General features: G+C 61.7%; 1 protein-coding gene across 20 annotated transcripts in view; it reads right to left on the bottom strand.

Annotated features, from left to right (window-relative positions):
• The window catches only part of ABLIM2 (actin binding LIM protein family member 2), a 143853-nt gene that overhangs the window by 117595 nt on the left and 12038 nt on the right, over positions 1-14220 (bottom strand). For 16 of the 20 annotated variants that reach the window (XR_008958418.1, XR_008958424.1, XR_008958427.1 and 13 more), the window contains exon 1: positions 344-461. The exons of 2 other annotated variants lie outside the window; for them this stretch is intronic. Coding sequence is in view for 3 of the 18 variants with exons in the window: in XM_044379362.3 (XP_044235297.2) it covers positions 344-368 (25 nt within the window). In the remaining 15 variants the exon portion in view is untranslated. Of the gene's footprint in view, positions 1-343; positions 462-14220 lie in introns of those variants that run through there. 2 more of the 20 variants (XR_008958426.1, XR_008958422.1) reach the window with 1 other exon arrangement.

Here is a 14220-nt window from a genome sequence, read left to right as displayed (position 1 = left end):
GGGGCTGTGGGCCCAGTGACTCTGGCCCAGAAGGTGCGGTCTGGGTGGTGTCGGCCCAGAGTCTCCCTTTTCCCGGGTCTTAGCTTGCTTATCTATAAAATGGCTCATTCCACAGGGCTGTCATCGAGACGCCATAAGACAGAGCCCCCAAAGCCTGGCAAACAGTTGGCGCTCACAAGTGCTGGCCCTCACCACATGCGTAAACAGCAGCCCTCAATCAGACTGCCTCCCTTTGCGTCAGACCCCCAAAGCTTATCTGCGGGACTCAAGGCTTCTAGGTGGAAACGCAAGCCTTCCCCTCCAGCCCGATGGTCCCAGCCACGCGGGCGGTGGTGAGCTTTACCTGTCTCTCCTCCTGGCATCCCCATGGAGCACGGCCTCCGCACGAAGGACCAGAGCCTGTGGAGGCTGCAAGCAGCAGCTGAACCGTGGGAGAGCCTCTGCGGCCGGCACGACCCCAGATGGACCCGCCAGACGGTCACGTGGCAGCTGCCACCGTCACGCCCCAGGAAGGGAGGGCCAACCCCTTCCCGGCACACTGAAATAGACTCCCCCACCCTCCAAGATGCACCTGTTTCCCAGCCCTCCGGGAAAGGGACTTTGGAAAGACACGTGGGGTGGGCGGGGGTGGAGGCCCGGGAGGGCCAGGCCCGTGGCCAGGTCTGGGTGGCAGGCGCGAGCCCACGTGGCCCTCACCACGCCCTGATGTGGTGGGAGCCACGGCCTGCGCCCACGGCCCGGGCCTGCCTAACAGAGCCCCACACACTGGGGGCTTCACAAGCGACATATGCCTCGCGGCTCTGGAGGCCAGGAGCCCCACATCGAGGTGTCCCCAGGACCGCACGGGCTCCCTCCGGAGGCTCCCGGGGAGGCTCCTTCCCCGCATCTTCCAGCTCCCGGGGCTCCAGGCGCTCTCGGGCTTGTGGTCATGTCACAACCCCCTCCGCTTCTTTCTTTACGTGGCTTCTCCCTGTGCGTCCGTGTGTCCTTTCCTGTCTCTGGCAAGGACACCAGTCACTGGATGGATGACCTCATCGCCATCTCTACCTTAATCTCATCAGCAAAGACCCTTACTCCAAATAAGGTCACATGCCAAGGCTCTGGGTGGACATGATGGGGGGGGACCTTTTCAGCCCACTACACAGCCCCAACATGCCAGGGGGGAGACCGGGGCTGGGGAAGCTCCGGCGGCACACGGAAGGCCGCTGGCCAAGAAAGGCAGCGTTGGGGCCCCGCCAGGTCCGGCTGACCGCGTGGTCCCCGAGCCGTCCGGCGTCCGTGGTGTCCCTCTGCTAGCTTCGGCTTTAAGTTCCCGGAGTTAGACCCCCCCCCAACCGTGTACACAGAAGTGCTGCTTGGACCCAGAGTGCAGCCGCAGAGAACGCACGGGCGTGTGCACCGCGGGCTTGGTAACCTGCACCCAATGCCACAGTCGAGGGGCTCTGGGGCGACACCAAAGCACAGCTCACACCTCACACCCGGCCTGCGGCTCAGCGCAACTCCTGTGGAGGCCCCCAGCAGAAAACACCTAGTCCCACCAGCTCTGAAGAGTGGGGAGCAGGTGCTGGGGCCGTGGTGGGGCTTTCCTCACCTCATCGGACTGTCATCGGTCACGATGGTGTGACACGCCTACTCCGCCACCCAGTGAACGCGGCTGGTGACCCGCACACCGCTGCACGAAGCCCCCGGGACTGTCTGGAGCGTGAGAACCGGGGCCCGGGGCCCACAAATGGGTACAAATCTTGCATCCCAGGCACAGAATTACATCCTCTGTTGCTTATCAATGAGAGGAGATTCCGAGATCCATGCCCTGCGTCCGATGCCCAGCTCGGGGCAGAAGCCAAGATGGTAACATGACATCAGCTCCCCTCTGAGCACTCAGCAAGTTCCATATGCTGCCCCATACCCAAGGCAGGAGCCATCCCATCCCTACTGTCCCTAGGAGGAAACCGAGGCAGAGAGACAGGTGGGGTGCAGCCAGCTCTGGTGAACAACAGGGGGTTGTGGGCTTTGAGCCCTGAGGGTCTGGCAGGCCCTCTGTGTGTGGCCAGCGCCCTAGAGGATGCCCTGGGGGAAGGGACCGGAGGACATGCAGAGGCTAGGGACAGGTAGCCACTGGACCCTGGGAAGGTTACCAGTCAGGGGAACAGTCTGCGTTAGGTTGGAGAGGAGACTGTCCCGGCAGGCTGCTCAGTGGGGTGGGAAGGCTCAAAGGGACCAGGACATCCTAGGCCCTCTAAGAGTGGGCTTTCCCTGGGGACCAGGAGTGGCGATGAAGGGTTTTGCTCAGGTGGCAGAAAGAGAAATGCCCTGGGAGAGACTGTGGGTAACAGCTTTTCCCTCCCACAAGCAACGCCCCCACCCCACATGCAGCAAGGAGCTGGCGGGGGGCAGGGGTCCCCGGTGAGTTGGAAACTGGGCCTCCCAGCCTGAAGACACAGCGGGAATGAACCTGCCCACTGACTCCCCCCTGGGAGAGGGTCCAGCAGCGGCCAGCCCTCCACCTCCTGCCCACCCAGAGCCTCCCAGCCCAGGGCCACACCCTTCCCAAGGTCCCTGCCCTCCCCACCAGGGTTCTCAAGGCCTGAACCTTCAGTCCATCTCTGCTGGAGGCCAGAACACCCATGTGCAGGGAGGGACATCTGCCCTAAGGCTGTCAGATGAGCCTCCTGGGAGGGAGGGGCTGCATCACAGTGGGGGGCTTCTTGGACTCTGGGACCTTCGGGCAGAAATCACAGTGCAGGCTGGCCCCGGGTGCCTTCCTGGGCTCCGTTCTTCTCCAGATGTCTATCCCAGCCCCCAGTTGCCTGGTCCCTGGCACCAACACCCCCACAGAGCCCCAGCCCCCCTGCACCATGCTCCCCCCTCTGCAGTGGCTGTCAGGTCCCTAGAAGGCCACCCCTGGTTCATGGGGACACTGAGGGTGGAGGCATCCCTTACCCACAGAGGTCCAGGGGACAGAGACTCATGGCCTCCTCTTCCATAGCCTCAGGCAGTTCCAGGGTCAAGGGGTGGAGGGGGGCCTGCACCCTGAGCCCATGGGGGAGGAAAGGTTGTGGATTCCCAGCTTCATGGGGGATTCCCAGCTCTTGGCCTGGGCCTCAGCCTTCAGCCTCCGGGGTCACCAATGTGGTCTGAAGGCCAAGGCCAAATTTGCAATTTGCATATCCCTTCCTGGAGCTGTGATCCCTGGGGCTTTGGGGGAGGAATCCTCTCCCTTCCCCAGACCCTGTGGGAGGAGCCCCTCTTTTCCTCTGAAGGTGTGGGGTGAGCAGGTGAGTTTCCTGCCCCACCTGGAAACTTCGGGGCAGACGCTCAGGAGAGAGGCAGAGCCGGCACCGTGAACACCCATGGGCCTCAGGGCCAAGGGCACAGGAAGCACCGGGCCGGGCGAGGGCTTGCTAACTGTTGCCATGGCAGCGCCTGGAAAGGGACGTGCCCATCAGACAGCGGCCCCGTGGGGACAGTGAGCACACCTGTGGGAGGACGGGGTGTACAGCCCCCTCACCCTTGCCAGAGTCTGTCTCGGGAACAGAGCAGCCTCCTGCCCCATAACTTCCTGTTTGCTCTCATGGCGGGTTATGGCCAGTGACACTTCTGTGGAAGTGACCACGTGCCACAATGCGCCTCACGCGTCTCTGCCTGCCCTATCGAGATGGAGCGGAGCCACCACGCTGAGCCCGGCCTCATCCGCCGAGCCCCAGCCAACCCGCGGGCTCCGATTTACACCTCTGAGTGCTGGGCTGTTTGTCCCGCGGCGTGTAAGTCTCCCGGGTCTGCTGCAACAAACCCCTGGATCGGGTGGCTTCCCATGGTTCCAGGGGCCACAGTCCAAGACCAGCGCCGCTGGGCTGAGATCAAGGTGCCTGCAGGGCTGTCTCCTCCAGAGGCCCCGGGAGATCCTGTTCCCTGCCTCCTCCTGCTTCTAGGGGCGGCTGGCACTCCTGGGCTGTGGCCACGTCACCCCATCTCTGCCTCCGTGGCCACGCGGCCTTGTTTTCTGGGTGCCTGTCCCTAACCTCCCTCTGCCTCCTCTTCTAAGAATAATCGTGATTGCATTCAGGGCTCATGCGGGTAATCCAGGATGATCTCCCCATCGCCACGTCCTTAACTTAATCCCATCTGCAAAAACCCTGTTTTCCAAGTAAGCCGCACTCACAGGTCGCAGGGATGAGGACCTGGTATGTTTTGGAGGAGGTCATTCTCCGGCTGCCACGAGCAGCGACGGTTTGTACAGCAAGTAAATATGGAACAATCCTTTTCGCCAAACCAAACCCACTCTCCTTACTCACGACGTGCTCTGCGGCTTTTCCACTCAGTTCCACGTCTTACATAACCAACTCAGCTCTGACCCACTAAACTGATTCCGTGCCTACAAATGGGTCGTCATCTGCCGTGTAGAAAGTTCTATCCCAACTTCCACACCTGCCAGGGTGGGGGACCCGGGCAAAACGGAGTGATTTAAAGAGAGAAATGTGTTCTTTCTGCACAGTGAGGGTGGGCAGGCTGACAGGTGCCCAGAAGGATACCCCCCCACACACACACACACTCAAGGACGTGGTCCCAGCCACCCTGCCTCATGGACGGTCCTCCCCCGGCCACCCACGCAGCAGCCGGCACCCCAGCAGCAGTGGGGCTCACTGGGTGGCTTGGGAAGGGGCTCTGATCAAGAGGAAAGGAGTGAGCGGTCCCAGGCGGCCCCAGCCTCTCCACCCTCGAGGACCCGCTACTGCTCCCTCGCCCTCCTCCTGGCACGCCCCTGCCCCTGCCCCGGCCCACACTCCAGCACAATCCTTCTCTCCCTGACAGCCCCACGCTCTTTCTACCAGTCACCACTCTGCCGGTGCACTCACTCACATCTTTACCAACACTGTGAAAAGATGAGAAACAAGTGAGATCAGGGCCTGGAACTCTCCGACAGACGGTACAGATTTTCAAGGTCACTTTAAAGCAAGGTAGACACCAACACTTTTTCAGGGGCACAAAAACTTAGGTCTGGAGGGATCTGCGACATCGTCCAGGCCCCGGGCAGGGATTCCTAAGGCCCAGCCATGGCCTCTGCTGAGCACTCAGCCCCTCAAGCCAGCTGCATGCTGGACGCCTCTGCCTGGAAGCCCCCCATGCAATTCATGGTGGGAAAGGGACTGCTTTGCCATTTGCATGTGTTCCCACGCACCACTACACTCAGCTCTCCTTTAGCTCAGGCGGAGAGATTTGCAACCATCGCTCAGCGGCTGGGTGACCTTGACCCAGAGACTTAACCTCTCTGAGTCTCAGTGTCCTTGTCTGTAAAATGGGATGCCTACCTATTGGGCTGCAGGGCCAGGTCCCAGGGTTAGGACTTCAGTATATCGCTTTGGGGACCTTGTTCGACCCAGAACACCGGCACTCCCATTTTCAGCAAAATCATCCACGGTCTCGGAGAGGCCGGCACAAAGTGTGGACATCCCCCGTCGTGTTTCTCCCCTGTACCGCAGAGGGCATCCCTTCTCTCTGCCTCCTGCAGCCCTGTCCACCCCCATGTCTCTTCTGGTAGAGACCCTGCCCCACCGTCATTGGTCCTCCCCTCCCTGGTGGTCTTCCCTCCCTGCCAGACCCCCAGGGCCCCAGCACCAAGTGCCAACTCTGGGGGCTCCCCTGGCCTCCCAGACGCAGACCAAATTCCTTGCTCCAGCGCTGGACGCTGGCCCGGCTGGGACCTCTCCAGACGCGGCAGCTCGTGCCTTCCCTCCCTCTTCCTCTCTGCACAACTTCTGGGCACTGCCACTCTCAGTGTTCACGCGTGCTTGGGCCTTCGCCACAGGACCCAAGGGTCTACAGGACCATCTCCAGTGTGCATACCCTGAGAAAGCGCTTCCAGGGCCGCCACGGCATCAGCCAGGAGCTGGCTGTGGTGGGAGCCCCCCGGACGTCCCAGGGTCAGGCTCGGGGGGAGACAGATGTCCCATCGGTGCTAAGGAGCAAAGAGTGCGTCTACGCCAGTGGTGAGGGCCTGCCGGGCCCGCAGTACCGCATGAGGGTGAGACGCTGGGGACTCGTCGGCGTGCAGCTGGCAGGCTAGCAGGGCGACAAATGTAGACAGGGGAACACTGAACGTGCAGGTCCGACGTGTGATTGGTGTAATAGCTGAGGAACACGGGCAGCAGCCTCGGCCATGGCTGTGCATGGGGTGCGAAAGGCGGCTGCTGTGTTCGGGGGGGCCGGGGGGCCTCCCCGAGGTGACACAGAAACTAAACTCTGCTGGCTTCAGAACAAGACAGAAAAAGCTTCAGAACTGGTTGGGGGGTGAAGGGAGGGTTGCCCAGCACAGGGATCATCAGCTGTGAGGACCTTGAGGCCAGGAGGAGTGCAGAGCAACAGGAGGCTGCCGGAAACCCAAGGGACGGCCCTAGCGGCAGGGCAGGCACCTCAGCGGCCCCCAGAGCTGCCAGCAGGGCACACCAGCCAGCGAGAAGGGTGGGCTGGGGGTGACTCCGTGTCTGCCACCCCCGCAGCTGCACCCCTCTCAGAGCACTCGCCCTCCCCGGCCCGTGGGGAGGCCATCCTGCACTGAGCTCAACAGTGATTCATGTCCCTGCCTGACAAAACGCGGCCACACACCCATCTCCGTCCCGAGTCAATAAAGACAGACAAGCAAGCGATAGAAAAATAAGAAAGGAGGGAACAGAAAATCTGCGGAAAGACAAGTGGCCCGGAAATGCAGAGAATGCTCTCAGCACCCCAGTCCCGGGGGAGGCGGCTCAAAGCTGGGAGGAGCCCCTTCCCATACGCTTGGCAAATGTGAGCAGATGGACACCATCCTGCCCCGGGCTGGAGGGGACGGGGACAAGGGACTCACATGCCCCCTTCAGTAAAGGTATGAGTGGGACAGCCTCTGGGGAGAGTGGTCTGCCAGAAGGTATCCCCATTTAGCAACTGCACTCCCAGTCCATCTCCCACAGGTCTGCCCGCGGGCACACAAAGGCGCACAGGTAAGCATCCTCACTGCCGCCAGGTGCATGGGGCGGAGCCTGCTGCAGAGCTGATCACACATGCGGCCAAGGGGCCTGCGTGCCTCCAACGCGGTCACGGGGCTTGCCGAAACACTCAGCCCAAACCCCCTTGCCACTCACCTGTCCTTCCCTCTGTGTGAGTCAGGACAGGGCCCCGTGCACCCTGTTTGGCCAGCCCAGCACAGGACGGAGATAGACCCACTCGGGGCTCAATTAGCAAACCATCAAGGAAGAGAATGGATGAACACAGGCCACTGGCTGCTCTCCAGGAAATGTGGTGACATGGGTGCCACACGTGCCAGGTCCTCCACCCAGCACCCAGGAGCTCGCTGGCCTCAGTTTCTCATCTGTGCACTGAGGACGCACGCACTGAGGACACGAAGAGCACCCAGCTAGAGCAGGGCTGGGGGAGGGATGGGTCAAACCCACAGACAGAACGAGATGGTGGGGACCAGGGGCCAGGGAGGGGTGGGGAGCTAGTGTCTCCTGGGGACAGGCTCCGTCTGGACAGACGACAAAGTTTCGGGGACGGTTGGGGGTGCTGGGGCAACAGCATGAAGGCGTAAATGCCACTGAGCTGGACACGTAGAAATGGTTAAAATGGTAAATTTTGTGCTGTGTATGTTCTCCCATAATTAAAACAAAACGTGCCAATAGATGCTTTCTGTGCCCGAGGCGGTGAAACTGCAAAGCCCAAGGGAGGGCAGGCCCTGGCTGCGCCCAGCTTGGAGGGGCCTCGCCTACTGCCCTCGCCCACCAGAATCCCCATGTCCCAGACAACAGGGTGGTCCGAGCGGGGCTTACGACAGGGGCCACCCTCTGAGTCATGCTCACCGGGACAAAGGGAAGTGGAAGAAGGAAAGCGAGCATAGTTTCCAGTTCAGCGAGGCTAAGTTTACACCTCAGTGCCCAGAGCCGCATCCTGGACCATACAACTTTCCCAAGTACGGCTGTGTTTCCCAGCTGAAGCCTCAGGGAACCCCAGGCTGCCCAGGTCTCATGTGGACGCTTTACCAGGTCCTGGGAGCCGTGCCCATCACAGCTCAGGCCTTTAGGGGAGAGCAGGTGCATGCTGGTCCTGAGGATTCCGAGGCGGAGGGGTGAGGGGCCATGAAGGCAGCGGATAGGGGCGGCAGGCATCAGGGGAGATGAAGGGCCTTCTGTGGAGTCCCTGGTCGAGGGAAGTGGACAGAAAGGGCACAGAGATGCCCACACAAGGGGACAAGCACGTGCATCAGCAGGGGGAGGCGGTCAGGGAGAGCTGGCTGGAGGTCACCCACGGAGCAGATGCTGGCTGACCGAGGGGGGCAGGTGCAGTGGAACATGGCCCCGCCGAAGCAAAGTTGTGGGGGCGGGAGGAGGAACCCCAGGAGCTTCAGCACGGCCTGGGCACAGCGCTCATGGGGAGGTGGTGGGCAGTGAGGTGAGGAGAGCCCAGGTCTCAGCCCCTCGGCCAAGCCCAGGAGTCCGCCCCTAGATCCGGCGACCCCAGCTCTGGATTGCACCCAAAGGAAGGGAAAGCAAACAGATCTGTGCGCCCCCGCGTTCACAGCCGTAGATTCACAACAGCCCAAAGCAGGCGAGTGTCCGTGAACAGATGGACAGATACACACAGCACGTCCACCCAGAGGGACGCTCCTCCGCCTTGAAAGGAAGGACAGTCCGACACCGGCCACCGCCTGGGGGAACCTTGAGGACACCGTGCGCCGTGAAGTAAGGCAGCCCCGGAGACCACACTGTGTGACGTCACTCACACGAGGTCCCCAGAGCAGTCAGATGCAGGAGGAGACAGTGGGATGGAGGCTGCCAGGCGCTGGGGCGGGGTGGATGGGAGTCACGGGGCGGATGGGGAAGATCCGGAGTGGATGGTGGGGAGGGCCTCACAAGAATGCGAGTGTACGGAACACCACTGAACTGTCCAACTGGGGTTTAAATGGTAGGTTTTACACTGTGTACATTTCACCACAATGGAAAAAAATGTAAATACAAAAAACCAAACAGAAAACACTCTCCACCTGGTGATGGCAAGAGACACTGGGTCCGCCAAGCACAGAAACCCAGCTCGGAGCCTCCGCAGGCAACGTCAGAGGCAGACTCCAGGGCGGCTGCGGGGAGGAGGGTGTGGCGCCCCACCCGAGGGTCCACGCAGAGGGGAGAACCCAGAGAAGAGACAACAGTGGCGCCCGCGGTCGGTCCTGGGCGCTGGGAGCCACAGACTGCCCCTTTCCTGCTCACCCATCGGCTTTTGCAAAACTGCACATGTGTCGTTTGTGATACTCTCGCCCTGCGGCTGCCCGTACTCCCAGGGGGACTGGAGATAATAAATGGACTCTGAGAAACACCAGTGAGGCGGACACTCCCGCAAGAGCTTGGGGCCCCTCGGTGAGGTCCTTGCTGGCCAGGGTGGCCCCCAGATGCGTGCGGGAGGCAGGAGAGAGCAAGTGGCGGAGGTTAGCAGAGACAGAGGCTCTGGCTGGTCAGTTAGTGGGGGTCAGAGAGCTGCCGTGACCACCAGGACGCTTCAAATCTGTGCAGATGGGGCCTGGCTGTGCGAATGTGTCCTTTAAAGCCTCTTTTCTCACTGACATGGTCGGTGACGGCTGATGCAGGACGGACACTGCTCCTCCAAGGGGATTCCACCTGGCCTGGAGCTCAGCTGACTGTCACCCCACCCTGCCACCTTCTACACATCCCCGTGCTCCTAGGAGCCATCTGGGGACAGGAGGCAGGGGCAGGGGCAGGGGTGGGGATGGGGGCGGGGCCCGGGGCTGGGGACAGGCAGCCACGTGACCTCGGCTTCCTGCCTCTCCTCCACCCCAGAACCCAGAGTATTTCCGAGGATTCTGTGAAAACTAACAGTGTCACGAACACCCCAGACCCACGTGGCCCCACCGTCCGGGCCCCAGACGTGCCCTGCTGCTAATTACCAGCCTCTAGTCCTCCTTCGAGAGACCATTGCCACACGGGGCCAGTTCAGGGCGTCCCCCTGCAATTCATTTCCCTTCGCCAGCAGCTCGTGGGCACCCAGGGAAACGGCCTTTGCCAAACACTAATGCGATTCGGGTCTATTTGTTCAGAGTCATCGATATCTGAGTAACTCGGCTCCACAGGGAAGCCGCGGGGAGAGCGGGTCGGATGTGTTCAGTATCCTGAGCGGGTCCCCTTGCAGGTCTGTGCACAGGAGAGCTATTTGCGAGGGTGATTCTGAGCGCTAAGTGAAAGGACACTTGTCAGTAACGCGCTCACGGTACTGGCTGGCTGCGCCGTCCCCAGGGTGCCACATCACACTCCTCTCTTCCACACGCTCAGCCCAAGCCTTCCAAATCTCCAAATGTTTGGCCTGAGCGCCAAGGGGCTCTGTCACCTTGGACAGATAACAGACAAATGTGTGAGCAAGAGCTCCAGCTCACTGGCTCCCAGCAGGAAGTGACTCGAACATCCCGGCACATTCCACGGAGCTCCCCCACCGCCCCTGCTCAGGGGGAGGACGGAGGCCCCCAGCTCCGCCGCAGTGCTGGGGAGGAAGCCATGTTGGCGCAGGGGGCTCTGTCGCCTGCCAACGCTGTCCTGTTGCTGCCACGGTGGCCAGTGACTGTCCCCACCTCCCGCAAGCCACAGATCCGGGCAGCTAGAGGCATTCCTCTCCAAATTGCTGTGGCCCCACAGTCAGGCATGCTGTGGGAAATAAGAGGTTCTATTCCTGGCCTAACCCTCTTTCCCAGAACTGGGACAGCCAGGGCCCGGCTGTCGCCAGGGTCTCAGGACTGGCCTGAGACCCGTCCCTGGGTCCCTGGGTCTTGCTAGTCTCTGTGGCCCCGAAGCCCTGCCCCTGCGCCTGTCTGCTCCCCCGCCAGCCTTCCCAACAGGACAGCACTCCCAGGGGGTAGGGATCCCATAGGCCTCGTGCAGCTGCCCCACCAGCCCCCAGCCAGGTCCGGGCACTAAGGCCCTAGCAGCCCAGGCCGAGCACTGCTGCCGTTGCCGTGGCTCTCCAGCTCCGACACAACGGGCGCACATCCCCGTCACCTGGCTGCACAGATCGCACACACCGCCCCAAGACCTGCAGAGTCACAGATTCAACAAGATGTGTAAAGCCTGAAAAGAGGCCACTTCTGCTATTCTTAGGTGCACTGACGAGGACAGAAGGGCTGTGGCTAGGCTGCGGTGGGAGTCCTGCTGCTCCAGAGGGAGGGGCCCAGGCTTCCAAAGCGGGGGCTCACCTGCACCCTAGCCTCTCTCCTGCCCAGCCGGAGGCAGGTGCCACTTCCCGCCGAGGACAGCTCCCCGTGCCTGAGCAAGCTTCAAGGGGTCCCTGGGCCCTTAGAGGACGTTGAACCCACATGGCTCTCAAGGAACCCCAGTCTGGGGGGGGGCGAAAGGGCCAAGGAAGACAGCTTAGCAGCAGGAGGGAAGGACAGGGCCAGGGCCTCGGCACTGGGTCCCCTCTGCTGCTTCCACCTTCCTCGCTCACCCACAGGGAGTTGCAAGCCCTCCCTGACCCAGGCCACATCAGCTCTCGGGCTTTTACTCTCTTGCAAGGGTTGTGACTCCAACAGCCCCCAAACCTGGCCTGGAATCCGGAATCACCAGCCATATCAGAACAGCCAGGAGTCTGTACTTTGCAGAACCCGAGTCCCCGTGTTCCCTCTCCTCCTCCTCCTCTCCTCTCTGAGCCATCAGCTCCTCACACAGTCACTGAGCACCAAGTGCCACCCAGGTGCCATGCAAGGTGCAGGACGACCATGGCGCATAAGAGGCAGACGGGGCTGGGGGGCCAGCTGTTTGCCCAGCACCTTACCCAGGGCCTAACCTGGGGCACGGGCACAAATGAAGTTTCTCCAGCGTGCCCTCCACTCACTCCTCTAGGGCTCTGTACCTGCCTCTGGATGCCCTTTTCCCACTGCTTTTTCTGGCTAACTCCTCCTTGGTTAAAGGTACCTCTTTCAGGAAGCCTGCCAGGGTTTCTCTCTCATAGCAGGTTCACCAACCACCTCCTCTCTGTCCCCAGAGCCTCCCCAAGAAGTGCTTTCTCATGGTGCATTTTCATGACGCACTGTCTGCCCTTCTTGGTAGGCCTGGGGGAAGAACAGAGTCAGGGTCTCCTCCAGCACCTGGCCAGCAGATGGATACACACGAGCGAAACCACTCTGCCACCCGCCTCCCCCCACGGATGTCGGGTTGGTTGGCTGCATGTTAGAAGGTGTCGCTGTCCATGGGACCCAGGGGCAGAGGGAAGGGTCCTCTGTGAAGGGGGTGTCCTTTCTGATGTCAGTCCCCCCCAGGGAGAAGCAGGTCCTCACAGAGGGAAGTGGAAGTTGGAAGGGGAGGTCCTGGGAGAAGCCCCCCTCCTTCTTGCTGGGGAGAGCTGCGGCTGGGAGGCAGGCTGAGGCTGGGTCCGTGCCACCACCTGCCCCCAAATCCAAAGCAAAGCCCTGCTGAGATCCCCACTGGGCCGCAGAGGCACCCCACAGAGAGAGGAGGAAGGCGGACATCCAAGCCCGGAGCAGGGCATCAGTGGGGGAGCAGTTCCCCAGCCCCTGGGGCCCCCGGAGGCACAAGTGGCCCTCAGGACCCCAGCTTCCAGCAAGATGTTCCTTCCAAGGTACCCAGCTTGGAGGCTGTGGGTCATAGTTTAAGTAAGAAAAACAATGATTTCTAGGTAAGACCCTCTCAGAAGGCTTCCCGCCCCCACTGCACGGCTCCAGGTGGTGACAGCAGCCCAGGGAGCCCCAGCTCAGGGGCCAGAGCCACAGAAGCCCCGCCCTCTGCCCTCTGCAAGCGGAGCTGTGGAGGAAAACCCCACGCGTGCACACACACACACACACACACACACAACCTTGCACCGAGCGCAGAGGAGAGTCGCAGAGGGTCACAGAAGCCCTGGGGTACCAGAAGCTGACCCCCCTTTAGTGCAGATCACAGGAGGAGGCAGGTCCCTGTTCAGCAGAAGCCCACAGTCTCGAAAGAGAATGCCTGAGTTCAGATGCCGGCTCTACTTGGCCCGCTGGGTACCCGGGGCAGCCTTCTCCCCTCACCGGGCTCCGTGCCCCCATCTGGAAAGGGCAGTGGCAACAGCCACCCCGCAGTGCCCAGGGCGCTCAGTGGCCAATACGTGCCCCGATTGGCTGGTGCCGCTACCGTCATGCTCGGCCACCTGCGAGCACCGTTTAGGAGAAGACCACCTGAAGAACCCGGGAGACATGCACCTGGGACAGGTGGGGGGGGGGCTCTCCCAGAGCCAGGCGGGCCCATCTGTCCCCGCCTCCCGCCCTTAGCAGCCTTGTGACCTTGGGCACGGTGGCCTCCCGCATGGGGGGTGCCCCATGTCTGGACTGGGAGCCACAGCCCCCTCCCCGCTGGCACGCGCGGCACTGGAGACCAGCCGGGACAACTTCTGCGGTGCGCCCCGAGCTCCCAGATGCTCGGTGCATGGCAGACATCGATGTTTATTAGAGGCATCGGTGCCTCCCTGGAGCTCTGGTCCCGGCCGCCGGTGGGGGTGGGGAGCGCGCTGCCAGCACACACCCAGGATATATTTAGCTCCCGCGGCAGCGCCGGGTGCAGGCATTCCAGCCGAGGACGCGCAATCTTAGCGCGGCTCTCCGGAGGCCACCCCAGGACCCTGCAGGCGGCCCCAGCGCTGCACGGCCGCGCGGCGGTAGCCGGGGCCTGTGTGACCCTGAGTACACACGCGCGCACGCCACCCACCGCCCTAGTTCCATGGTGGGAACGCGCCTCCCAAAATAGAGAACGCGTCCCTGGAGCCAGAGCCAGGGCGCCAGGCAGCTGCTCTCCAAGCAAGCCTCCTCGAGCGAGATCCTGTCTCTGGCAGACCCGGAAAGTGAATCAGCAGGAAAAAATAAAACAGCACAGCATGAGAAGTAAAGGCAAAAGGGCCCATAACCCTATTGCACTTGGACGTGTTTTCTTTTAGTGGGTTTTTTTCTGCGTATTTTCTAGTAACGGTGTATAAATTCTATTTACCATGTTCTTCATTCCCGGGCCGCGGCGGCGCCTGCGGCTCACTGATCCCTCACGAGCATCTCAATGGCCGCGTACTATTCTGCCTTTATCAGCAGCTCTCCAAGTGTGGTCTGGGGCCCCTGGGAGTCCCCAAGCCCCTCTCAGGCGGTCAGCAGGGTCCGAGCCATTTCTGTAATAAGACTGAGATGTCATTCCCCCTCTCCACTTGCACCTGCTCCCGAGAGGAACGTTCTGCCGAGGCTGG

Source organism: Ursus arctos, unplaced genomic scaffold (assembly GCF_023065955.2).
Source record: "Ursus arctos isolate Adak ecotype North America unplaced genomic scaffold, UrsArc2.0 scaffold_9, whole genome shotgun sequence".
NCBI lineage: Eukaryota > Metazoa > Chordata > Mammalia > Carnivora > Ursidae > Ursus > Ursus arctos.
The sequence above is the reverse complement of the archived record's forward strand: the minus strand, read 5'-3'. Positions and strand labels throughout refer to the sequence as shown.